We start from the raw sequence: 24,903 nt of genomic DNA, 5'->3' as shown, positions 1-24,903 counted from the left end.
CCCATTCATCTGCGTACGCCGGAGCCAGCAGCTGAATGTGCAGTTCCCGGGGGTGGAGGCACAGACAGGTAAAACACGGGCTGCTTTTCCCCTGGCACTACCAAACACCAGCTAGAATTCAGCACAGCAAGTCCATGCATTAAAAATATCTCGTCGTCGTAACACAAACAGCAGCTATTTAACAGTCCAGTTGGCAATTTCACCGGAGCATTAGAGCTCCAACGCTCTCAGCCCTCGACCGAAGGTGGAGCTGAAATTCACGGCTATCGCGGACGCACCCGAATGCTCCTGACGCTCCAGTTCTCAGCCCGGACCCCCGGACCTGCCCGCTGGGACGTGGAGCTGAGCCAACCACTGAACTTCTTGTTTCAAACCTTGTCTCTAGCGAGCAGCACTAAGTCTACAGCACTGAGCAACACTGCTGGGAAAAGCAAGCAACGGAAAAGGCAAATACTTTTTCAGCACCTCTTTTCTTTCCCCTAAAGGAACAAAACACAGCCTCGAGAAAACCCGAAACTAACTTTAAACACAGGCTGACACGTCTTGAAACAATTATTGCCCATCTAGGGGGAGAGGGAGGGCTGGCAAGAGATTAATTTTAGAGATTAGGGCTAGAGTGACTGACAAACTGATACGCAACAGCGTTTGTTTTTAATCTGAAACAGGTTTGGGATAGAATTAAAAAAAACAATAAACCCCAAACAAAAACCCGCAGCCACCCACCGACAGGAGATCCTCGGAGGCAGGAAAGCTGCAGCCAGCAATACTAATGTGTTTCTCGGTTACCAGCCACCCTCTCCTTCAAAGGAGACACACGTCGCCGCTTCCAGTGTCAGCGTGGGAACGTGCCCTGCGTCCCCTGGGCAGGGACAGACCCACGCACACGCCGTGGCAGCCCTGCTCGCGGGGCATCAGCCATGGGCCCCCCCAGCCCCCAGCTCATGGGCTCTGGGATACCAGAGACCAGCCTTGTGCAAAGTCCACACTGCTGGAAGAACAGAAATAAAAATATATGTTGCCAGGCAGTGCTGGGGAGAGGAAGACAACTTCTGAACTGCTCCACTCCGTCAAAGTCAAGATGTTTTCAACTATTATTAGGATCTGCAAATATTTTTTATTCCTTCCCATCCTGGCTGTGGCAGCGGGAGGTGCCAGGGGAGCCCAGCATGGCTGCACCCCACGGCAGCCAGTCTGCTGGGAGAACCATAACCCAAGGATTTCACGAGCTCCAACACTAGCCAGAGACTGAACGATGCCAATAAAAACACTAACAGATGAACAGGCACACACCAGCTGCATGGGAAGCTTGGGGTGAAGGCGGGGGGAATTAAATTAATCCCTTCATTATCAACCTGACCCCTGGAAAAATCTGAAGGAATGGCTGTGAAGGTTCACAGCGGAGCACTAAAGCCAGCAGATCAGCTCACACAGCATCTGCCAGCCCAGACGGGCTCTGCTCTCATCGCCGCGGCTCCAGCTGGGACCACGGGCGCTCGAGGCTGCCGGGAGCCAGGCAGGAGCCCGTGCCGTGCCAGGCTGGCGGCCGCTCGGAGGGCAGGACCGGAGGAGAACAGGGCTGCCGGGGAAAAGCACAGGGAACGGCAGAGCCAGCCACATGCCCCTGCAGCAGCGTCTGCTCCAGGAGGGCTTTGGAAATGACTTTCGTTATCTCCTGGGTACAAAACTGCCCAAAGCCCCCCCGCAGCAGGGCACGCTGCGGGACCTGTGCCTTTCCCGTTGCCCTGTGGTGGCTTTTGTTGCCCATTTCCTACCCCTTTAGGAGGAAATTCAGTGGTGTTCCTCTTGCTGCCCCTGGTACCTGCATTGCTAGCAAAGACCTGGATTGGTACACAGCAATGCCTCACGTACTAAGTCAATGCCGTAAGCTAATGGACAGATTTAAATATTAGGGGAGCTTTGGATGAGCGGGGACAGGAGGCAGATGTGGCCCATGGGGAAGGAGAAAGGAGGTGAGGATTTTAGGGAGGAAAGATCAGCCATCAAGTGGAACCCCAGTGGAAACCCTAAAACCTTCTTGAGTTATCGTATCTCTGGTCTCACAGCCACGCTTGCTGCTGTCTCTGCAGCCAACTCCCACAGACAGCTCTGCAAACACCCCCAAATGCTGATACCCCCCCAGTACAGCGCTGCGGACCGAGGGAGGGGAAACTCCGACCTGCGCCCACGCTCTGAACCTGCCCAAACCTCCACCCCGAACCTGCCAAGCCCTAGGTCTGACGCACCGCTGTGCCTGCCCCATCCCGGGGCTCTTCTAAGCTATAAAGACGGCTCAGTACCAAGAGTAGCTGCCTTACTTCATCCTTCAACAGATTTTTAATAAAGATCTCGAGAGGTTTCAAAAAAAACCCCAAAACCACCCCAAAGAAACCTGAACAGCCACAGCACACACGCACAGGGTCGCCGGTGCTTTCCTGCACCAAGAGGAGCGCAGAGCAGAGGAGGCCACAGGCAGCGACGGGCATCGGCGCTGGTGGGGGGCATGGAGCGGGCAGGACTCCAAGGGCAGATGCCACATGGCAGAAGAAAGCCAAGAGCACAGTGTGGAGGGATTTCTGCTCCCGCAATCCAACCCCCTCCACCGAGCTGCCTGCCAAGTGCCCTCCCGGCCCCGCTGCTGCCAACAGATACTTAGGTAAAGTTTGGGGGGGAAGAGAAAAGAAAAACCCCTCTCCTTCCTGGGATTAATATCTCAAATTATTTTTATTATGAAGACTAACAGCTGGGGAGCTAAAGGCAGAGAGCACCAGCCCCCAGCATGGCTGCAGCGGTGCCGGACGGCACGGACCTGTGCGGGGATTAACGCCGCGGGCTGCTGCAGGCTGTTCCCGTTCCCAGCACAGAAAGGCAGCTGGAAGCAGATTTATCTGCTGGATAATAAAGGCAAAAGATTCTCAAAAGGGACAAGTTTCAAGCCAAATTGCTAGGCTTCTCCTCTGCTCTCTTAATCCCTCTCAAAACTGTCGGTATTATACGTGGGGGGGAAGCAGGAGGGTGGAGAGATCTTCACCCAAAAGGCAAAAGAGCAGAAGCCACTGAAACGTGGTCCCCAGCCAAGCGCTGCAGAGGTGCCTCGGAGGCACAAAGAGGAGATTAAGGCTGAAAGGCTACAGCGCTGAGCAGGGCCAGGATGGGGAAGAGCACGTGGGAAGTATTTTGGATGCCTGACAAGGAGATGCAGGGACCATCTGGGCGAGGGGAGGAAGGGCAGGGTGCCAAGAGAGCCATGGGAAGGATCAGCCCAGCCAGGGAAGGCAGGTCTTCCCAGCTGCGTGTGCAGGACCCGCTCTCACCCTCCTCTTCCTCTCCTAAAGAGAGTGAAGCAACAGGTTGGAGCTCAGAGACACAGACAGGCACGTTGGTTTGGGTTGGAGGCCCCGGCTGGTTGCACAGCCATTCTTCCAAGGTCTCTGAAAGTCCCACCCAGGGGCCAACACGGCTTGTGAGCAGCCACGTACCTTGCCCTGCTCTGCCTGCCAAGCCAGGCTGGGACCAGGGCTGGGTCCTACTGCTAGAGAGGAGATCTTGGCTCCTTGCGACAGTCCATAAAACTGCCACCTGATTTGCCTTCCAGCTTGCTCTGAAGGCACCTTTCAGGATGTAGCCGCTATTAAAGGAGGATAACGCGAGAAAAGTGGCATTATTCTAAAATGGTTTTACTCTTCCTTTCTTTCATCCTGGCAGCACAGTACAGAGAGCATCTGTTCTGCGCTGATACACCCCGACCTCCAGCAACTCACCCCAGCTCTGCAAGCCCAGCCGCCGCATCCCTTGTAGGGGGACAGCAAGGCTTTACCTCCTCTGGAACGGTTTGGGATGTGCTCACAGGAAAAGCTGCACAAGCCTGGAGTATGGTTAATGGGCACTGCCTGATGACAGGGCCCAGCTGGCCCTTCCCTCACCTACTCAAGGCCATCAGAGATAGTGGCGACAGCAGGTTTTTGGGATATGGATGCCTGCCCACGTTGGGAACAGGACCAGGACCCAGTGACTCATTTTTCACAGGGCACTGAGCAGCCATTAGACGTTAACGACTTTTGGCAAGTACTGACCTGGGTCAGATTCAAACCACTGACCCAAAAGGGAGAGGTTTTGCTCTCCCCATCAGCAGCCCCTGGGAGCCATCCTCCACCGCGCTGCCTCTGAAAAAAGGAGCTTAGAAAGGAAAGGCAGAGAAGTCCTCGGCTCTGGCACGGGGTAACCCTATCAACATGCACTGCAGATAGAGGCGGCTTTTTCCCCAGGAGGAATCAAAGCCTCATTGATACGTGAATTATGAATGAAACCTTAAGCTTTTAAACTTTTAACCTGTGCATTTCTAAGAAAGTCTTAATTTAGCCAGAGACACGGCAGGAAAGAACAATGGTTCAGTGGAAGGTACTGGATTTCCTGGGCTTTTAAAATACACCCTTGTTTAAGATGAATATTTCATTTACTGAGCCATTCCCAGGGGAAAAAGGAAATCCTGATCCACACTGACCAAAGACGTGGACTGAAATCTGTGTTACAATGACACTCGTGGATGAGGCTGACTTACACCGACATCTTCCCCCCACCCAGCTCCAGCTCCGATTGCTCCTGGGGCTTCTTCTTCTCTGTGAAAGGCTTTAGTGACGAACAAACCACCTTCCGCTGCCCAATGCCCGGGTGGACACGGTGCCCGAGCCTGGCTGCCACCCACCCACCGCTCCACACTCTGCAACGCACCTTCAATGTGTTTTAGGCTGAGCCTTGCACTGTCCCGCTCAGTGCAACAGCCCAGACAAGCTCAGGGACAGGCTTTATCCAGCTCCTGTTTGTGAATTTATCCCCAGCCAAAGGCATTGAAAGCCGGGAGCAGAAGCAAGCTCTGGGGAAGGCAGCAAAGCAAGAACAGTGATTCAGCACGACAGAGGTCAGGTCACCTCACACCAAAGAAAATCAGGGTGGGTCAGTTTGGTGGAAGTAACACTCATTAGAGGAATAAACTATTGGGGGGGTGCTTTGCTTGGGTCTGTTGAGGCACTGTTAGACCTTATACTATCGATTCAAATCCTTTCCAGCTTCCACTCCACTGGAATTCACCCAAAAAATCGCCTTGCTGACCAGTGCTGAATGAGATTTTGGTTATTTTCTAGACAACTGCGGGCACATTGCTTCCATCAGCAGCAGAGCTGGCACAGATCTGGGATGTGAGCGAAGCCAGGAACAAAGTGAGCCAGAGACTCAAGTCTTCTGCTGCCCTACAACTGAGCCATCTCCACGACAAGGGTGCAGGGGATTGCCTGGGTAGAAAGGCTGTGCAGAACCCAACCCCAGCCCAGAAAGGACAGGGAGGATACAGGGGTCACAGGAAGCACGTGGCAGGAGATCATCTCCACAGAAAACAGCTGTATGCAGGCCTTTCTACCACCGCGTCTCCTTCTTGGTGGTAGAAAATGTTGCTGCTCAGGGGTAGGAACTGGGCAGAATTGGGGTAGGAGAGGCAGAGGGGAGGCAACCATCACCCTCGTGTCTGCAGGGGTTCGACTCTGACACATCCCAAGCCAGCAAAACCTCATTTTCAGAGGAAGAAAAAAAAAAAATCAACCAGCCACAAATTATAAATAAAAGAGATGAAAGTTAAGAGTGAACCTAAACAAAGCCCCAGGTGGCCCTTTGCCTGGGGCACTTCTGCTAATTTTAGTTTCTCTGTTCTTCCCTGAGCCGTTTGGTTCCATGACTGTACAGTTTTAGAGCGTTTACTTTGCTGCAACTACCTAAAACGTTACACACTGGGATGGTCTGACCTGGGCATCAGCGTGAAAGGAGAAGGCAAGGAAGAGCCACTTGGGACCCATCTCCGCCGTCCCACCGCCGCCACGGCAATGCCAGTGGGTTGGGGTCCCTGGGGTGGTCGCTGGCCGTGCCGTTGCGTGCACAGATTAACACACCCACAGACCACAGTCCCTTCCAGCACCGAGAGCCCACCGGGGCGTGCAGCCGCCCACACACGTGCCTCCTGCTCGCCCCTCTCCTGGGCTGCCCTCGCCAGAGCCCGAGCGCCGCTCCCGCAGCCCACTGGCCCCTCTCCCACCGCAGAACGCCGCGGCTCTGCTCGGCGCCGGGGAGAGCCATTTCGCAGCCACCACATTTATTCCACGGAGAGAAAAGGCAGCAGCCTCACAGAAGCATCCTATACAGCAGAATGTATTTAAATACCTAATGAAGGAATAAATCTGCAAGAGGAAGACATTTACTGCATACTTATTCACACAGAGCCTTTGTGCGGGCGGGGGGGGTGGCGGGGCTGCTCACTGCACCTGCGCTCCTGGCCCGCAGCCGCCTCGCCAGGGTAATGAATATGGCAGGATCCTATTAAATGAGACTCTACCTGTCAGGGAGGATATCGAGCGCTCCCAGCCTCCACATCCATTCCGGAGGACTCGTCTCTGCTACGACAAGATGCAGCACCTTATCGACAGGGACCTTCCCAGGGGTCTCGGAGAGCAAACAACGCGCTGCGGGGGGACAGAGACTGATTGGGCCACTTTACAGCACCAGTTTGCCTCTGCACAAGACAGCAGGGCTTTTTTTTTTTTCTTTTTTAATCCCCCCCAAGCGATAAGTCAGAGGGCAGAAGTCATGAACTGGCAGCTCGTCCCATAGCACAGGCAGGGCTGAAGGCCAAGGGCGGCGCTGAGCCCTGGACCAAAGGGTGTGGGTGAAGGACCCAGGAGGACAATTAATTCCTACTTGTGCCCTCGGGCCCCAGAAATGTGCCTCCTCCAGCCAGGGCAGAGCCTGGGTCCTCTGCCATTTTACTGCAAGGGAAAAAGCATATTTTGCTGGTGTTGTTCAGCCCAAGGCCACGCAGAAGCAAGCTGAGACAAGATGCCTGTGCCAGCGCACCCCGTTTGTCTGGGTTTGGGAGCAGACACGCCATAGCCCATGGAGGCTGAGCCATCCCCCACGTCCCCAGCCCTTGCTGCTTGAGAAGACACGGAGAAAGAGCTGCCACGAACCTATGTGTTAAAAGCCGAACGCCACGAGCATCACACACAGCTCTCCCTGCCTGCTGCCATCAGAGCCATCGCCCAACACCAGCCCACGGTGGGTTTGCCACGTCCCGGCAGGGCGGTGAGAGCCAGCGCAGAGGGTGGTGGTGACACACACGAGCTCAGCCGTTCGCTTGCATTTTACATTCCAGGAAACAAAATGCACCAGCAAGTGTTCAAGATGGAGCAGGAGCACCCGCTCCTGTCCCAGCAGCCCCGCGCTCGCACCCAGCCCCACAGCTTCCTCACGCCTCCAACACTCAGCTTTCAGCTTTACCTCCCCCACCTCCCAAATACAGCCAAACTCGGCTTGCCCTTTGCTTGCCCTGCTGCCTGCCCTCCCTCCCACATGACACAGAAGGTCAGTTTTGAAATTCAGGGGTCAGAAGGAAGAAATGTAGCAGGGTCAGGGGTGAGAGAAGCAGAGAGGGGAGGAATTTCACCTCTCCAACCATTTGCTTCCATGAATCAGCAGCCGCAGAGCTCCTGCCAGGCACGGGGGTGCTGGGCTCGACCAGAGCAGTGCGGCGGGGGCAGAGGGGGGTGCTCCCCATCCCGCAGCCCCAGGCAGGGTGGCACAGCAGCCCCTGCTCTCCTGAAGGCTTCTCCCCTTTTTTTGGGTTATCCCAAGCTTATCAAGACGGCAGCAAAAACACACCTAAATGCCAAACCCCCAAAGCAAACCTACAGCAGAAACAGAGCTAGAGGAAATTAAAGATGTGCTTAACACATCTGGAGTTCACATCTCCCACGTGCAGAGCTGAGCGAGACACCCAAGAAAGCAAAGGTCCCCCAGGTCCCTGCTAAGGGGAGGGAGTTCAGCTCACGCTGCCTCTTTGAAGCAGGGTCTGGGGTGAAATATATCACCCCACATGGTTTATGTCATCACTTTCGCCCTAAACACCAGCTTTTGGATTTTTGCTTTAATCCACATTACCACACGCACTCACTATCTGCCAGACATCTCCATTGGCTCTTTTCAAAACTGCTTCTCCTGCTGCCTAAAGCTCTACAGCCAGAGCCAGTCACTGGAGGAAACCCTGAGAGGACTCCTCCCCGCTCAGGGATTTTACACTGGCCTCTTTCTGCTGGAAAGGTACAAACAATTCCTACGCACGGGAGAAAACGAACCACTGAGCAGCCCAGCCAACTTACACGATGGCTTAAAGAGAGCAGAGAGCAAGGGACAAACACAGAGCTGTCACATCCCTCTCTGGAGCACGGGAACACAGCGGCTGCCTCGCCTGGGGATGAGCCGTCCCATGTGCGTGTCCCCAAACCAGCGCCGATGCAATCGCACCCAGGAGAGAGGGCAGCCCCGTTCCAAGGGAAGGTGGAGATCTCTGGCTGAGGAAGCGCAGCTGCAATTGGGGAATATGCTGCGAGAGCAAAAAATGCTGTTTTCATGTAAATGTCCCTAATAATAAAAGAGTGAATGAAGAAGGCACACATACAAACAAGAAATAGGACATTTGTGCAAGAGAAGCAGAAATGATTCTAAAAAGAGAGCTTTATCAACATTTTCCAGAAGGCATCGGCTGCTCTTTAGTGCTCCTCGAGGAATAACACATTGATCCTGCTGAACCTGGGCTGCCTGGTGCCTCTGATCACAGGTTTCTTAACAATCACAGTCTCGATGCAGCATGTTTGAAAAACATTAAGCGTGTTTGTTTTCTCAAGCAAATATTGAGCCACTGTTCTCGCACCCCATAACTGGCATTTTGTGCTGTTCACCCTGTATCTGCACACAGTTTCTGTGGCCGTTGCTGCTGCATTTCCATGGCAATCTGGACTCTGAAGCTGCTGGTACCAGCCAAACCCCACCAGTGGCAGCAGGGTTTCCCTGTACACAGAGGATTTGATTGCTCTCTCAGATACCAATATCAAATGCTTTGCTTTCATTCGTTACGTGGATATCTTCCTCTCTGACCATGCTGTAATCGTTTAAGTCCCACAGCTTTTCTAAAGGTCAGTGCTTCCCCCTTGCAAGGACGGGTAAATCCAGTCCAAACTGCTGAAAGTAAGTCCAAAGTTAAGCCTTTGGAGTTTATAGATGGTAAGTCCCCAGTCATGCTCCTGGAGAGAGAAAAGGAGCTCAGGACCCTCAGTCCCTTCCCCACACAGCAGCATCCCTCGTGCCGAGTTTAACAAGCAGTAGGGAAACAGGAGACAGCGTCTGTTGTCCCTTGATTAAATGTCCTACCAGTTAAACGGGAAAAGTGCTGGAAACATGGGGTCAGCTCTCGAGGCAGCTGGGCTGAAGCACACCAAGGGAATTTCCACTTTAGCTTTTAATTAATATGCGCAAGCTGCAGGACACATCTCCAGCAGAAAACAAAAACACTGCAAGAAACCCTCCGACAGCTCCTCAGAGGAACAGCATCACGAGGGGAACACAGGTGTGGTGTTCAATATACTCAAGAGGTGCAATTGGTCTGACAGTCAAAAGAAAGGAGGAGGTGGGAGGAAGGGACTCTGGTTTTATTCCAACTCCACCACGTACTAATTTAAGCACATAAGACCAGGATAGCCCCTTCGCTTCTGCAGGCCCACTTGGGTTTGTGGCACAAAGTCTCTCGGAGCGGGAAGCTTTAAGCGTGTCAGGCAAAAAGCATCAAAGAAACTCAGAACTGAAAGCAGGCAAAGGGATGCTCTGGTTTCCCACTAATAAGCCACTGGCTGCAGGATGACGAGCAAAAGCAAACATCGCATTAGTCAGCCAAATGTTAACTCAGAGCTGCGAACGCTCCCAGCCGCTCGGGAAGGTGAGAGCTCCCAGCTGGAGGCACAGCGATGTTTACTTGAAAGACCCTGGTTTACCCCAGCGTCTCTTCCTCACCCTTTTTTCTTTACTTTGAGCAGCTCAAGGGACCAACTCTCGTTCTTTCCGACTAATGGGATCTCAGGATTGGCATCCTCTCCAAGCTGCAAACGCAAATCACTCTCTGAGTTAGTGGCAATGACCAACCTCAGCAGCCCCTCTGCTTTTAATGAGGGGATGGGAGGAGGGAAAGGCCGCGGCAAGACAAACAATTGCCACCTACAGTCACGGCAGGCTTTGTGCTGCCCACCTCACGCGCCTCGCAGGATGCTCGGGCTGGTTTGTGTAAGGCCTGCAGGCAGGTTGATGAGATTAAAGCCCAGCACACAATAAATAATTTAGCAGCTTACCACAAAAAGAATCCCGCACTGTGTAATAGCTAGGCTGTATGATGTGTACATTCATTTTAAATGCACGCCGCTTTCATCTACGTGTATCTATTTGATGCAAAGACGTGTAGCCAAGCGAGAGGGAACAACTGGGAAAGGTGACAGGGTCCCGGCCGAGGAGCAGGCGGGGGGTGATGGGACAAACGCTGCCAAAGCCACTCGCTAATTATTCCAGGCCTGCCCGTGCTGCTGCCTGCGTGTCGGAGGAACCTTAAACCCTGGCTCAGCCAATTATTCCTCCACCATCCTCCCCTGGTCCCAGCAGGCTTCCCAGCACGGCCTGGCAGTGGCTGGTGGCCCCAGCGCTGGCCGGGAGCACGATGCAAAGCTCCGTGCAGACCCCGCGGGGCGACAGCTCACGGTCAGGCAGCAGCAGCTCTGGCCCCGCCAGCCGTCGGCCCCAGTTTCGGTGGGATTGCACGGGTTCGCGGTGCGGCAGCAGGCCCTGGAGCATGGGGCTGGGAAAAGGTTTATGATTTTATCCCCCTGCCGGAGCATCATCTGAGATTTTTTTGAGACACACCTGATGGATGACCATAACCTTCCAGCCTACAGTTAAGGTGACAGTGGGGAAAAAAAAAAACACAATCAAAGCCTAAACGCATGGGAAGACTGAATACATCAGAGCCTAGACAGCGTGCATGCAGGGGATGGCTGGGAGAAGAGCCAGGAGTTGCTACCACTGCTGGTAATAAGCAGCAGTCAGGTTTAGACTGAGTATTTTGTTGCTCTTTTTGTCCAAGTCACAGCCAGGAAAGCCTACGGCCTCACCACAGGCCCAGGGGAACTTCTCCGGCGCAAAATTCCCCCGGGCTCTGCACTCCCCAGCCCCTGGGAGCTCCCTGCTGTGGCCGGGGGTTCATCTCCCTCCTTCACTGCGCAGGCTGGGCGGGCTGCAGAGAGCTCCCTGAAGGCCTGGGAGATGTAGGCATCTGCCTGTCCATGCATCTCGGCAGAAATGAAAAGAGGGTAATAAAAGGCAGGGGGAGGTGGGGAGACCATGCATCATAACAGGCGTAATGGACTCACGCTAATAGAGAGACCGGCCGCATCCAATCCGCGCCCGTCTGGCACAGCCATAAATATCGGGCAGACGGTCAAGTGATGGATTTGCCTTCGCCAACCCAGCAGTATTTTACAGCCCCGCTAACGCTGTTGTTGCCCTGGCCGGCAGCAAAAAAGCAACTGTAACAACAATGGGCAGTAAACTTGATTGGGGGATTGAGGAAATACTAAAGGCAGCATCAGTCAGACGCACAAGGGAAAGCCTAGCAGCAAGTCCCACCACAAGCCCAGCGGCACTGCCTTCGCGTGGCATTTCGCTCCCCAATTTTCCCCAATCCCAATCTTTTTGCAGCAGCAGTGCGGGGGCCATGCTGGCAGGCAGGACTCCTCCTGCAGATTCCCCCGTCTCTCCCAGCGCATTCGTGTTTTCCACGTTCGTTTTTTTGCCTCAAGAAGGCATTTAGAGAAGCAACATAGCATGGTCTTCTCACAGTATTTCTTGCCACCCGGGGATTTAAGATCTTACAAATGGACCAAAACCCGTGTTATTTTGACCTCTGAGGATTTTAAAAGCCTGCAGAAAAATATATATATAGTAAAGAAAGCATGAACTTCTTGACTCATAAATAGAAAGGCAGGAGGCTAACACTGCCCTTCCCCCCCCAAAACCAACCACATCCAGAACACAGCAACTTCTGCAGATTTACACCCCGAGGAAAGCAGGGGACAGTCAGAAAAACTAACATGAATTCACAAAACAGTTTGGTATTTCCTGATATTTTTCACCAAGATTACTTCAAGAAGAAATCCATTACTGAACTAGATGAAAATGTAGCTCTGCTTCTAGCATGAATCGGAGGAGGAATAACTTCTGCCTCACTTCATCCTCATAAAAGACAGATAATATCTCTTCTTAAAAAAGGTGTGGGGATTAATTATCTTCTAAATACATGAAAGAAAAAAACCACATACGCACAAGGGGGAAAAACAGCCTTTTTGGTATCTATTTCCCAACAGTTACTTTGGTAACTAGTCCCAAAGTACACGGACTGATGCACCTCAAAACTCCCTTTACCCTCATGTGTGCTGCTCCCAGCTTTATTCCTGCCTGCAGAAATCCCAGGAGCGCTGGGAAGGCTGAGAAAGGGGACGTTTTTGTGGTTTAAGGCTGTGTGCACCTAAGGGAGGCACCGAGAGAGACTCCACGTCAAAACTCCCAGGCGTTGCCAGTGCTCCTTCCCCAGGAACCCTCCTGTGGGCACCACCAGCAGAACTTGTCCTACACTCGTGATGTTCAAGACAATCAATAAGAGCGTGTGACAGGGAGTGCCAGGACCAAATCCCAGAAATGAATCTACCGAAAGAGCTCTTCAAGAGAAACCCCTTTCGGCCCGCGGAGCCCCTTGCCTTGGGGTGCTGGTGGAGCTGGTGAGATCTCCGAGGCAGGCTGTCACACATAACACTGCCCAGCCACTTGCAGCCTTTACTAGCTCCACTTCATTTGGAAACGAACAAGATGTACTTGTTGCACTCAAAAGTTTCAAGCTGATTTTTCAAGGTGCCCGAACCTGAACAAGAACCGGAGTCATCGCCATCTCAGGAGCCAAGAAACAGATTAAAGCAGACTCCGAGCCCACCTGGCTCCATTTCACATAGCATTTCCTGAACACTTGCCCCTTAAGCTCTCCAGCAGCTATAAAAATACATCCCAACTTCTCTTTTTTTTCTTATTTTTCTTGCTCTGCCAGGCAACAGATAACAGAACTAGAGAAGTAACGTCGGCAGAAGAGGAGGCCAATTTCACGCCTGTAAGAGCTGGTAGGGACGTTCCTGAACTGCTCAAAACCAGAGTCCAGAGGGACTTGGCAGCTCTGCCCCTTCTCCAGCCCTGAAACAGGCACGTTAATGCTCTCCTTTGGCTTCGATCTATCTTCACAAATGCACAAATTCCAATTAATCAGTAAGACTCCAACTTCTGGCTACTAACAATAACAAATGTAAAGGACCATCGGGCAGTTTGGGAACACATTTCTGCAGTCACGGTTTGACAGCACCCTCTTTACACAGATGGAAGCAAAGGGGAATTACTGTCTGAGGCTGGAAAACCCTTGTTTAGGGAGAAAAAGAATTCCAGCTTCTCCAACCACACCAGAACAAATCACAGTACCAAATAAATACCCCCTTATTTGACATCGTAGGGCAAGAAACAGGGACTTGTTTCTCAGACCTTTCAATTAAACAACTTCTTCAGTCTCAATTAAACAACTTCTTCAGTCAAGCAAGAGTCATCTGCCATCTTACACCTCTGCTGGGACAGAGGTCTGTGCTCCGAGGGTGATGGATTGATCACAAAGCCAGCAAAGCATCCGACCTCACAACCTATAGCTAAAACCAGGCGTCTCCTTTGGAAGGTGTCTGCAGACGGATGGTTTTCATCTGCTCAATAACAGCCTGATGTCCTCTTGGCTTCGCTACACACTGATGCAACTGACTTTTTCCTGAAGTGCTATGGAATGTGTGCGGGGGTGATAATTAAGGATAAATTAAAAGGATGAGATAACTATCCATAGAATGAAGTCAGATAAGGACAGGTTCAGACGTATATTTCATTGTGAAAGATCTATTTTATTCCCACTAATGGAACAAATTAAATCAGCCAAGATGAATAAAAATATCGCATATCAAGACGCAACAACACACTTACAGTTCGCCTTTCCCCTGACTGCGATGAGTTATCAGTGTCCCTTGCAAAGCAGAGGTTCGCCTTCGTTGAAAGCGAGGACAGACATTACGCACCACGCGCTCAGGCATTCAACAGGTACACAGGAACGTGTTTCCAATCATGAAAAATAGTTACAGCACTACGTATTTTTCTGTAGCACTTCTCCTCCAGACAGACCCCAGGCAGCTCTTCACGGGTGACCTTGCATGCCAGAATTGATCCAAGCCATGTACAGCGCAGCTGCCATTGGGACAGAGTGTTACAGGAGTTCAGAACGACGTCTGACACCCATTTATCCAGGAGGGTGGGGTGTGAATGGAGACACACACGCTACCCTTCGCCTCAGGGCATCTGAAATAACCTAACCTGGGTTCTTGCCTGTAGCACCAAAGTTTACACCGAGTACAGACGATGCAACAGCCTTGTCGCCACTGGAGCAACTCAGAGCTGGGTGAAAACCAGGTATAACGTCACCGTCACTGCTGTGCCCTGGGAGCCATCCTACGTGCACGTCCAGGAGCACACCCAACCCACGTGAAGGGAGGCAAGGGACGGCGAGGCTGCAGGCTCCCGCTGCAGGAATGGGGTTTGCCTACAGCAGGCATAAATAGTATGATGGTAAAGTAAAACATAGACTGTGCACTGTCAGACATAGAAGAGACATTTATTTATTCTTGATCGCAAACAATGTCCTCCATTGACAAGCCGAATGAAGGGCACTTCACTGATTTATTAGATCTAATAAGAAACACAACTCTCAGGATGAAATACAAGATTGATTTTTAGTGATGAGCCATGCTGCTATCCCAGCCACTGTGCTCAGCCTGACGAGATGAAACTGGGCATGCACAGGGACAGAGAGAGTTGAAACAGCACTGGGTGGGAGAAATACATGGCAAGATTTGCACGAGGAAGGGGAGCTCAAATGGAAACAAGGCTTGCGATAGCAGCCCTTCAAACTGAGGGTTACTCTTTTCTTCCTCCAATCCTTCTCTCTCCCACTAAGTTTATATATCTTAAGAGAAGAGCAGCAAACTACTAGGAAGTTTAAGGGCAAGTCCAGTATGGTTCTTGGGAAACCTCCGAGTCAGACCCTTCCAGGCACCCACCTTTCAGAGGAGCCCCTCTAAATACAGCAAGTGTAACTCACGGCAGTCTCAGCACCCACCAGGCACCACGTTAGCCAAGTTCCACGGATGCCATTTTCCATCAGGAAAAAGACAACTAGCACAGCAGTGCTTAGCTTGAGGCCCTATTAATAGCAGTCCTAATTATACGGCTGCAAATTTAATTCATAGCAATGATTAGTGTCAAAATCAAAGGCATCATACATCAATATTGATGGAATTGTATGAAGCCCATAAACAGAACAAGCAAGTCGACACATCTCACCCCAGCAGTTAGTTGCTGTTAACTGTTGTATTAATGTCTCTCCTAATTTTGCTTGATGAAAACTGGTTTATTGCAGGAATCCACAATTCTGAATGATTAAGTCTTTAACATAATCCCCTTCACCCCTGCACCCCCAACTATGAAGCTGAGACACTTTCGAAGGAGAGCTGGACCACCAAGCTGCAGGGAGAACTGCATCCCATGTGCCTGTGCTTTACCCAAGAGGTCACAGCATCATCAGCACATTTGCTTTTCACCCACTTAGAGCAAACTGCTGAGGGACAGTCGTCCTCAACAGCAGCGGCTGCCAATCCGTACAGCACACGCCCCGAATGCCCCGCGAGCCCCCTGCCCAAGGCACGCCCCGCGTAGGGGCAGGCTGCGGCGAGAGGCAGCGGGCTGGCCGAGCCAGAGCTATGGGAGAAGATTCCTCCTCCAGCACCGGGTTTTGATGGAGAATAGATCCATCGATTCATCCTCCTCCCCTTCAGCAGTAACCGAGGACACAGGATTCATGCGCGTGTGTCACCAGCTCTGCGAGGAGCAGCTGACAGTCCTGGGCAGCCACAGCAGGTACAAGCACCCCCTCAGCCCTGAACTCAAACCCTGACCCCAGCAAACGCTCTGGTTCCCCACAGGAAAGATGCCAAGTTCATCGTCGACTGACTTAATCTGATATCATTGACTTATCTGCCAGCAGCTCTGGTACCAACACCCCTCTGCCGATCTCACGGCACAGCCGGGCTGTGCGGACTCTGCGGGTGAGCTGCCCGGGCTGCCCGGACCCCGCGGGGCTCCCAAACCTGCCGAGCAAGCGGCCAGCTCAGCCTGGGAGAGCTGCCAGCCTCGCCGCGGGGTCCGTGCTGCTCCGAGCGGACAGAAAACTCCTCTCCTTCCTTTGCAGCCAGTGCTGGCTGCTGAAAAGAGCAAAGAGAGACTTCAAATGCACCCAGGAAACAGAGGACGGGGCAGAGCCAGACAGCACGGGGCTGTACCGGGGGAGTGCAGGCAGGGGTGTCTGGGCGGGCAGGGCCTTGGGGACCTTCATCATTCAGCTCCTTCAGAGGAGAGAGGCTGGAGCAGCAGCAGCCACTCTTCTAGGGAACGTTGCACGAGGCAGTGAAGGGAATAGCTAATAGGCAGAAGGACATCAGTGAGATAACGCAGCATTTCCAGTAATGAATTCTCACCGGGGAAGCACAGACAAATTTGAAGGATTTCAGAGCTGGCTCCCTCACTTCTTTCCTCCAGCTACACAAGTGTTGTCTTTGAAACCCCAGACTGAGCCACCAGCTTGTTTCCAAAGTAAATCAGTGGCTGTGGGAGAGGGAATAGGTGTGACGTAGCCTTCAGACATTAATTGTGTAGGTAGATATGCAAGGTGGTGAGCTGGAGGAGGCGAGGCATCTATATAAATCTCTGGCACTTACCGAGGTGCGTACATTTTTACCACCCTCATTTCACATATGGGGAAGAAGAGAGATGGAAATGTTTACAGTCCTGAGCATCCTGAGCACTCGCTGACTTCGAGACATGGAGACATGTCTGGTCTTGGAACACACACAAGAACTGGAGACAACCTGTTAACCTCCCACCGGGTCTGCAACGCCTGCTCTGCAGTGAACGCCCCGAGAGCCCCACAGTTCAACGCAAAGCCGCTTCCTATGCTTCACATGTCCTCTCTTAGGCCATGTAAGAGATAATCCCACATGTCAAAAGCTTTACTAAAGGTGTGGACAGGACCACAAGACAGAGAACAACATTCCCAGCCCCCTGTAGCAGAGGATGGGACAGCGATCACTCCAGCTGATGGTAAGAGGAGGCACGGGTCTCCTCAGCTGCAGACAACTCATACACGCTACACAGGAGTGCTTGGCAGATGCCATGAAAGGCTGACTGGAGTCAACGCCTGGAATGAACTCGCTGGAGAGACGAGATGATTTTCTCAGTGCCTGCTTACCACTGGCTCAAACACGGGTAAAACGTGAAGGATTCCTGCAGCCCTCCTTCCCCATCTCCCCCAGTCCTGCCCAGCCGCCTGCCTCTGGACAACGAAGTGGATGGGCATGAGTAGATTAATTTTGCATCCAAAAGGTAGGTGCTCGATGTAGACTAGCACAAGGAATTAAACGGTGCTGGAGAGCCTGCTGCTTCTGTAATCCTACATAATTCATGGGACGCGACAGTAAATGCCTCGTGTGCAGGCACAAGATGTTTGCTTTAACTGCCTCTAAGTGAGGCACCTCCCCTACCCCCCCAACACTGTGAGCAGCACGCACCAGGCTGCACGGCTGGCTCCAGGCTCCAGCATATGCATTTGCAATATGCTGAGGGCACCTCTTCATCCATCTCGATAGGAAAATCCCGGTGCTCCTCGTGCCACGGCGGGGGGGCTGGCAGGGGGGAGAGGGGCTCTGCTTACCAGCCCACTCTCCCCATGTTCCAAATTGCCCCGCTGCAACTCGAGAGGCACCAGGGAGGCACCTAATTTTCTACTACTCAGCACTTGTAAAGTGCTGGATGAATATTAATGAACTGGTGTAATTAAAATGATGCAGACATTCAAGTGTTGTATCTGCCTGTCCTTGTATCTTCCTGGATAGATGAGGAAGAAATTCCCTGCTGCTTAAGGACACAAAAAATTAACAGTCTGCTGTTGATTACATTTGTTAACTCTTTCCCTGGTACGAAGAAGCAGGGTCTGCATTTAGCAGGTTCACCTAACGCTGTCATTTGTATTTTAGGTTAATTTGAAGGATCTCAGCTTTCCAGAGCAGCATCTCTTTGCCCTGGGCAACTAGCCCCAGCATTTGTGTTGCAGAGGGTGAGGCATGTTATCTTCCAGGACTGATCAATCACCCAACTGTCAGGGAAAGGCAGGAGGTAAGAGGCAGAGAGAAGCAGCAGGACTTGGCCCTGAGGCTTGGTTTCCAAAAGCAGCCAAGTTAACCCATTCCCATCGCTCCATGACCAAACATCCTGCCACCATCAGCAATTTTGCCATCACCAAAAGCTGTCTAACTCACAGTCTTCTACACAAGTTGCAGAAGGATTGCTGGGAAACAACTCAAAACTGTTACAGAATTTCCATCAGTGTGTCAAAAAGCAGGAAAGATCCGAGACCTTGGATACAGCTTGCTGAGGTTCACTCCTACTCGGAAATTCAAGCCAGCTTGTCTCTTTTCTCTAATCAGACTGGCCCACTATTACCCTGATAATTTCTGCATCAGCCCCACAAACACCCACACACCACAGTTCATTGAATGATAAAATGCAAAAAACCCAGACAAACACCAGGGTAACGCTGTAACACACGGGCAGGCAGCGCAGGCAAGAGCCGGCGCAGTGCTGGGACCTGCCCTACCCTGCTGCTGAAGGAACTCGCTGGCTGGAAGCGGGGCAGGTGCCCTCAGCCCAGGCGAGGGGATGCTCCGGAGCTGTGACGCCGCAGGGCAATGGGAACTGTGGGGCCTCACATGGTCCCTTTCCCAGGACAATGCTGCAGCAGTTTCCACTGCACCTTCCCCGAGGCTTGGCACTTCTCCGCTTCGAAAGAAACCACAGCAACACCCCTCTGTCCTGACAGTGCTGATGGATGAACTCTGCCTCGCAGATGCAAGGCTCTCTGTGACCCAGACCCTCAGATTTTTGCTCCTGACTGTCTCCGAGTTTCACGCTGGGAAACATCCGTAAGACACAGCAGCACCAATGCGCATCACAGTCTCCCGAGAGAGATGGAAAATGGATCCTGGCTCTCCGAAGCCATGGAAATAAGCTTACCTTCTTCAGCTTGCCCGTCTTTGTCCCCACAAACACCACGCTGTAGCCGTTGTACACGTAGGAAGCAACGGAAGTCATGCGGTCCCGGCTGGAGGTGAAGAGCGTCACTCCGTCCACCGGTGTCGAGCCTCCCAGGGGCTGGTTGATGTCGAGCCCACAGAAATTGTCATCAATGGGGACTGGCTGGAAAGACAAGGTTTGGGGCAGCCGTGAGTGAAACACGGAGTACAGGGCAGCCCCACACAGTTGGGCTCACGCAGAGGGGAGCTGGCAGTGTTGACAGCAGGCTGGGAGCCACCAACATGCCACCCCCTGCCCAGGGACCCTGCCAGCTTCAGCCACCTTCCTCAATGGCTTGTTCTCTTCACTGCCCGAGGCCAAGACACTCTGCAGCTGCTCCAAAATGTGTTTGGACAGGGCTGAGGAGGAACCCTAAGTCCACCAGACACTTCTGCTCATCTTCTAAACCTGCCAGGTTTCTCACGGGTTTAGCCCCGCTGCGTGGCCATGCAGGAACCCTCTCCTCCACTGATTTCACCTCCTCTCAACCCAATTTCCAGAGGTGCAGAGTAGCACAAGCAGAAAGGTGCTCAGCATCCCCACGTCAGCAAAGGGTGCTGACAGCTCGCAGCGGTGCCAGCGCTGCCGCGCACAGCGTGGGACAGGCTCGGGCCAGTCACCAGCCAGAGGACGGCTGGACACGGCTGATCCCACGCCACGAGAGAGGAGAGGACGCTGCTTTTCGCTCCTGTCGGGAGCGGCCACCTCCCTCTGGCACAAACAGCTCCATGGCAGAGAGAAACCTTCCCCACGTGAAAGCACCAGCCTGGCTGCCCTGGGGAGGTGGGTGATCACACAGGGAACGGGCTCTGGCAACACAAACCACCCGAGGGCTCAGTGGGAAGATGCACTCCTGCTCCTTCCACCGCCCAGCTGTGCCCTCTCCTACAACCCACGTCTCTGTGCCTCAGTTTCCTTTCTAGGACACAAGGAACATGAACTCTAGCTTCTCCCTGGACACGACCTGCCACGAGGGAGGGAAAATCCTTGTGCTGACAGCTCGGTACAATTAAGCCATATCAGCTGAGATTGCTCCAGTGAGCTCCGACACGGCACTGGCGGTGGGGTGGTGACATGGGTGGCTGTTCAGCATCACACTGACTGCAATCCACTCATTTCCCACAAGCGACATTAACTACCAAAGGCTCAGGCACATCTAGTTGTAACTGCGACGGGGTGACTCTCCCCTGTGCAAACCACCACTCAAGCTTCTCTTTGCCTTCCTTTTTTCATTTCATTTCACCCACATTTATCTCTTCCCAGCAGCCAAACTTAATATGCTTGGCAAAAGAAGGCCCCAGGGATTCCCAAGTCAGCCCAGAAACAACCTGCATGTGAATCAAGATTAAAGAAATCAGCTGAATAAAAATACAAAAGGTGCAACTGTCATTTGTATTTATCTTGTTAGTTTGCTGGTACCACCCTGCTGCTCGGGGAAGGGCGAGAGCCTTCCTCCAGCTTCCAGAGCTCCGGGGTGGGAACAGCAAACACTTCCAGCAAGCTGCACACCTTTATTCATCTGCCTTAATGCTCCCCTTTCCTTTCACTGTCAGCACCAACTGTCTGAATAGAACATGGATTAAAGGGGAAAAGGACTACTGTGTCTGCTCTGTGTTCAGGGAAACTGAGGCACAGAAAGACTGATCCTACTCTGCAAGCTTGTGTTCCATAGGGCCAGGCATTGACACCAGTTCTCGAGAGCTACCACGGCCAACAGAGTGTCCTTACCGCTTTAGTGCACTGGACGTCTTTCCCCAGCAGCCAGTTGAGCTCCAGGTTGCCTTCCCCCTGGTAGCAGGACTGCAGGCGGTCCTTGATCTGAGCGTTGACTGTGCGAATGGGGAAGACACAGAGCGCAGAATCATCAGGTGGCTGATGGTACTGCTTCTGTCCCTTGGAGAAGATGGCAAAGAGGACATCCTCCTGGGCCGTGATGTTGAGGGACTTGGCCAGCACATCTCCTGGCTTGGAGAGGTACGCCGCTTGCAGGAGGCGGTACTCCGTGTCCCCCTTGATGCAGCCAAAGGGCAGAGAGACATAGGAGTGGAACTTGGGGTCGTCTTTGCAGAGACGGACGATGCGAGACGTGTAAAAGAGATCGCTGGCGGAGTTGATGGAGACGCCCTCCGGGGTCTCCGGCTGGACAGTCAAAAAATAGACGAAGTTACCACTGGCAAAACCATAGATGTAGAAGATGTCAAAGTGCGAAACAAGGGCCAAGGTATCTGAGGGGATTTTGATGAGGGATGAGACAAAGTCACTGTGGAGCTCATAATCCAACATTGCTGACGACTCTGGGTCCCGGGGAAGTTTGCGGCTGGAGAGGGTGGGGAAATAATCCTGCTTCCCATCCACTGCCGTCCCGATGAAGAGCTTCCCATCTTCACCTTCCGAGCGCACGATCACACCATACATCGTGCCCGTCTTGTTGACGCTGGAGAGGTAGTGCTCCTTTTTGTGCGATGGCTCTACCAAGATGAAGAGGTCATCCAGGCGCAGCAGCTTGCAGACCCCCTGGTACAGGCTGCCACAAGCCAGCAGCCGGTTCTCAGAGTAGTCAATGATCAGCAGCTTGTTGACATTGTTGGTGAGGGTGAGGATCTCGCTGCATGGTTGGACGATGAGGGGGGGGTAGCAGGATTTATTGTCCTCCTCGGGACCAGTTTTATGAGCCACCAAAATGGTCAGGTTACCCGAAAGCTTGTAAACCCTGTTGATAGCACCAACGTAGACTGCTCCAGTGCCTTGGTGGACAGTTAGGTGGTTGAACGTCCAGTCCCGGTTCTCAGAGTGGAAAGTGCTGAACAAGGCATTGCTGGACACATTTCGGGAGAGCGATGCCAGGAAGAGACAGAGCAAAGCCACCGACCAGCCATCGGAGTCCAGTACCCGAGGCCAGTTCTTCCTCTGATCCATCCTGGGAAAGGCAAACTTCGTCTTCCCCGCGCGTGTCCTGGGCCCCAGCAATGTCCCTCACATGGTTCTGGGGAAAGACAAGAAACACACAGAGCAAAGGATTAGATCCAGTGTGCCCTGCAGATAAAATTCAAAGGAGGTTTTCTAATTACACAGTCCTTGAGATAAAGTGAGGACATCTCTAAGCCCAACAAGAATTAAGCAGGTCTCCTAACTTATTGGTAAACAGTTCAGGCTTGACGTTTTGCCACTTGGTTCAGCCTCTATGTGTTAGTTTGTTATGTGGTTTAGCTGTTTATAACGTACTCTGCTCAGCCATGGGAGGGGATAATCAGCTTCAGCCCAAGACAAAGCCTGCAGCTCACACACCCAACCATCAATCTACATCTTGACTAAAATGATGTCTCCTGCAGGGTATGTTGTTGGAAGCAACGGAGGAAATAAGAGGTGTTGTCTGCCTTTAAATCCTCTATGATTTAATTCGGAAACCTGAGGAAGAATTCTCATGCAGACAAGTTCACTGATCACAGACACACCACAGCTGCCGGCATCTCCCCTCCACCCCTCCCAGAGCCAGCCCCTCTGCAGGTGCTTTTCAGGCAGAAACATCCCACTGCCTTCACAAGGTGCTTCACTACTGAAAAGCAGTTGCCACCAGGGTGGGGGCACGCGTGGTTAGATCAGCAGCCAAGCACTGCCAGCAGCACCACATGCAGGGGAGAGGCCACCAATCTGTGAGTCTTGGGCAAATCTCCTGCTCTAACAAAATTTGCAGGTGATGATTAAAACCTACACGAAGCAACAGCTTGGACACTGGCTCCAGAAGACCGATGCCAACCACATTGCTCACGTGCCCTTCCCAACAGCTCTATGGACAGCTCGTTTGACTGTTACAGTCAGAAGTAGAGTCTCCTTCGACTGACATGTTTTCACCCACATGGACAAGGCAAGGTAAGACTCAAGCTGGAGACCACTTCATGGCACCGCAGGGTCACACCAGCCCTGGGAAGAGGCTGAGGACGAGCCACCATTCCACCTGCCCTCTCTGCACCGAAGTCCCATCACCTCCCACCGCAGCCATGCGAGCCCCAAGCACACACACTGGGGAGAAATTTGCACTCTCTGCAGATCTGAGTCTCCTCCCCTGCCCCGTGTGCCATGCAGGAGGCTGCTCCCCAGCACAGCCCGCGCTCAGCTGTCCTCACCTGCGGGCAGCCACCGATTTGATTGATGCTGATCCCTATTTTGGTATTTAAAATAATTCACGCTGCTGAAAGCCTACACTGAGCTCATAAGCGAGTGTCACCGAACGGCTCCTCTTTAGGCTTGTTAACGTCGGGAGCCGGAGATGGGTGTTTCTGAAAGGTGACAAAGGAGCTCTGTCCCTAGGCTGCACATCTCGGTGTCACTGACAAGACAGGAGAAAGAGCCGTAATGGGTTTCTCATTCTGCTCAGGGATACATTTCCCCAGCTGCTTGCTTCTTATTTCCAGTCTCTTAATTCCCACCGCTGGCTGAAGCGGTTTCTCTCTCTCCCAGCTAGGACAGACCCTGCTGCACCCCCATTATCCTTTGGCTGACTGGGGCAGAAAGCGGCCACGACAGCACCAGGGTGACCTCCCCAGCTCTTAGCATTAAATTTCTCAGTGAACAGCCCAAAACTGTTCTCTGAATCCAGAATCTTTCAAAAAGGCACAAATCAAACTGCTCCCGAGGGTCTGCTCGGAGGAGGGCTCTCCACGCTGCCCACCCACGCAAGGGCTGCTGGCATTACCAGGCACCAGGATCTCAGAGCAGCTTTGCATCCCTCGCTAACAGGAACCCAAAACTAAAGCCTGCCTCAGTTCCTCATTCCCTGAGGAGAGGAGATGCTTCTGGAGCAGAGGGTCTGGCCCAAGGGAGTCCAGAAAGTGCGAGAGATTCTGCAGAGAACGGGGGGCTCCGCTGTGACGCTCGGCACACAGCAGCGGTCCTGCTCAGCAGCTTTCCGGTTTTTAAAGAGTTGTTCCATTGCAAAGTGAGAAAAGAACAGCGCAAGCTAGAAATTAATACATTTTAAAAATTAAATTTCATATACATATGGGCCAGCAGAAGCTCCTCACTTAGACCACAGCAGTTTCACATCTTTTCCAGCAGCGTTTTCACTCAGAGGCTGCACAAAGGCCAGGGCCCGTCTGGAGCTGCCGCGCAGCAGAGCTGTCAGCTGAAGCCCAAGCCCTTCGCAGTGCCTCTGCGAAGGCTTCGCAGAGTGTTTGTGAACAGTCACTGCCAACGGCAAGAGAGACCATCCAGGAAGACGACTCTGCCCTTTCAAACACTATTTGAAGATGACAGAGCACGGCCACGAACTGACACCCTACCCGAAGGAGCCAGGGGATGATGATCCATCCCCGGCTCCGTGTCACGCCGGGGAGCAGCTCCTGCCAGCTCCCCGCTGCCCCGGGCCGGGGTGGGCAGGCAGGGGGGCAACACGTGGGTGCAGGACATGGATCAGGCAGCACCCAGCGATACAGACATCAAACACCAACAGAAACCCACTGCACACCCTACGGAGGGGGTCGGGGATGGCTCAGTACAGCCGGGGAGTTAAACACCAGGGAAACAGGAGAGCGAGCGATTTTAACTCTGATCCTTAATACTACTTGACCATTAATTTTTCCTCTTTTTTTTTGGAAGCGAGTTTAAAATACGGCCTTAAAAGCAATCTGAGGCTATTAGTAACGCAAGGTGAAAGAGAGAGTAAATTCAGGCACACAATGTAAACCCAAGCAGCTGAAAGGCCTC

At 52.6% G+C, this 24,903-nt stretch overlaps 1 protein-coding gene across 4 annotated transcripts in view; it reads right to left on the bottom strand.

The window, feature by feature from the left end:
• Positions 1-24,903, bottom strand: part of PLXNA2 (plexin A2) — a 215,217-nt gene that overhangs the window by 104,231 nt on the left and 86,083 nt on the right. For all 4 annotated transcript variants that reach the window (XM_068419454.1, XM_068419456.1, XM_068419457.1 and 1 more), the window contains 2 exons: positions 20,932-22,186; positions 19,144-19,326 (listed from right to left, as the gene is read on the bottom strand). In XM_068419454.1, coding sequence (XP_068275555.1) covers positions 19,144-19,326; positions 20,932-22,119 — 1,371 coding nt within the window. In that variant the 5' untranslated portion in view covers positions 22,120-22,186. The remainder of the gene's footprint in view (positions 1-19,143; positions 19,327-20,931; positions 22,187-24,903) is intronic.

This window comes from Nyctibius grandis, chromosome 27 (genome assembly GCF_013368605.1).
Source record: "Nyctibius grandis isolate bNycGra1 chromosome 27, bNycGra1.pri, whole genome shotgun sequence".
Taxonomy (NCBI): Eukaryota; Metazoa; Chordata; class Aves; order Nyctibiiformes; family Nyctibiidae; genus Nyctibius; species Nyctibius grandis.
The sequence above is the reverse complement of the archived record's forward strand: the minus strand, read 5'-3'. Positions and strand labels throughout refer to the sequence as shown.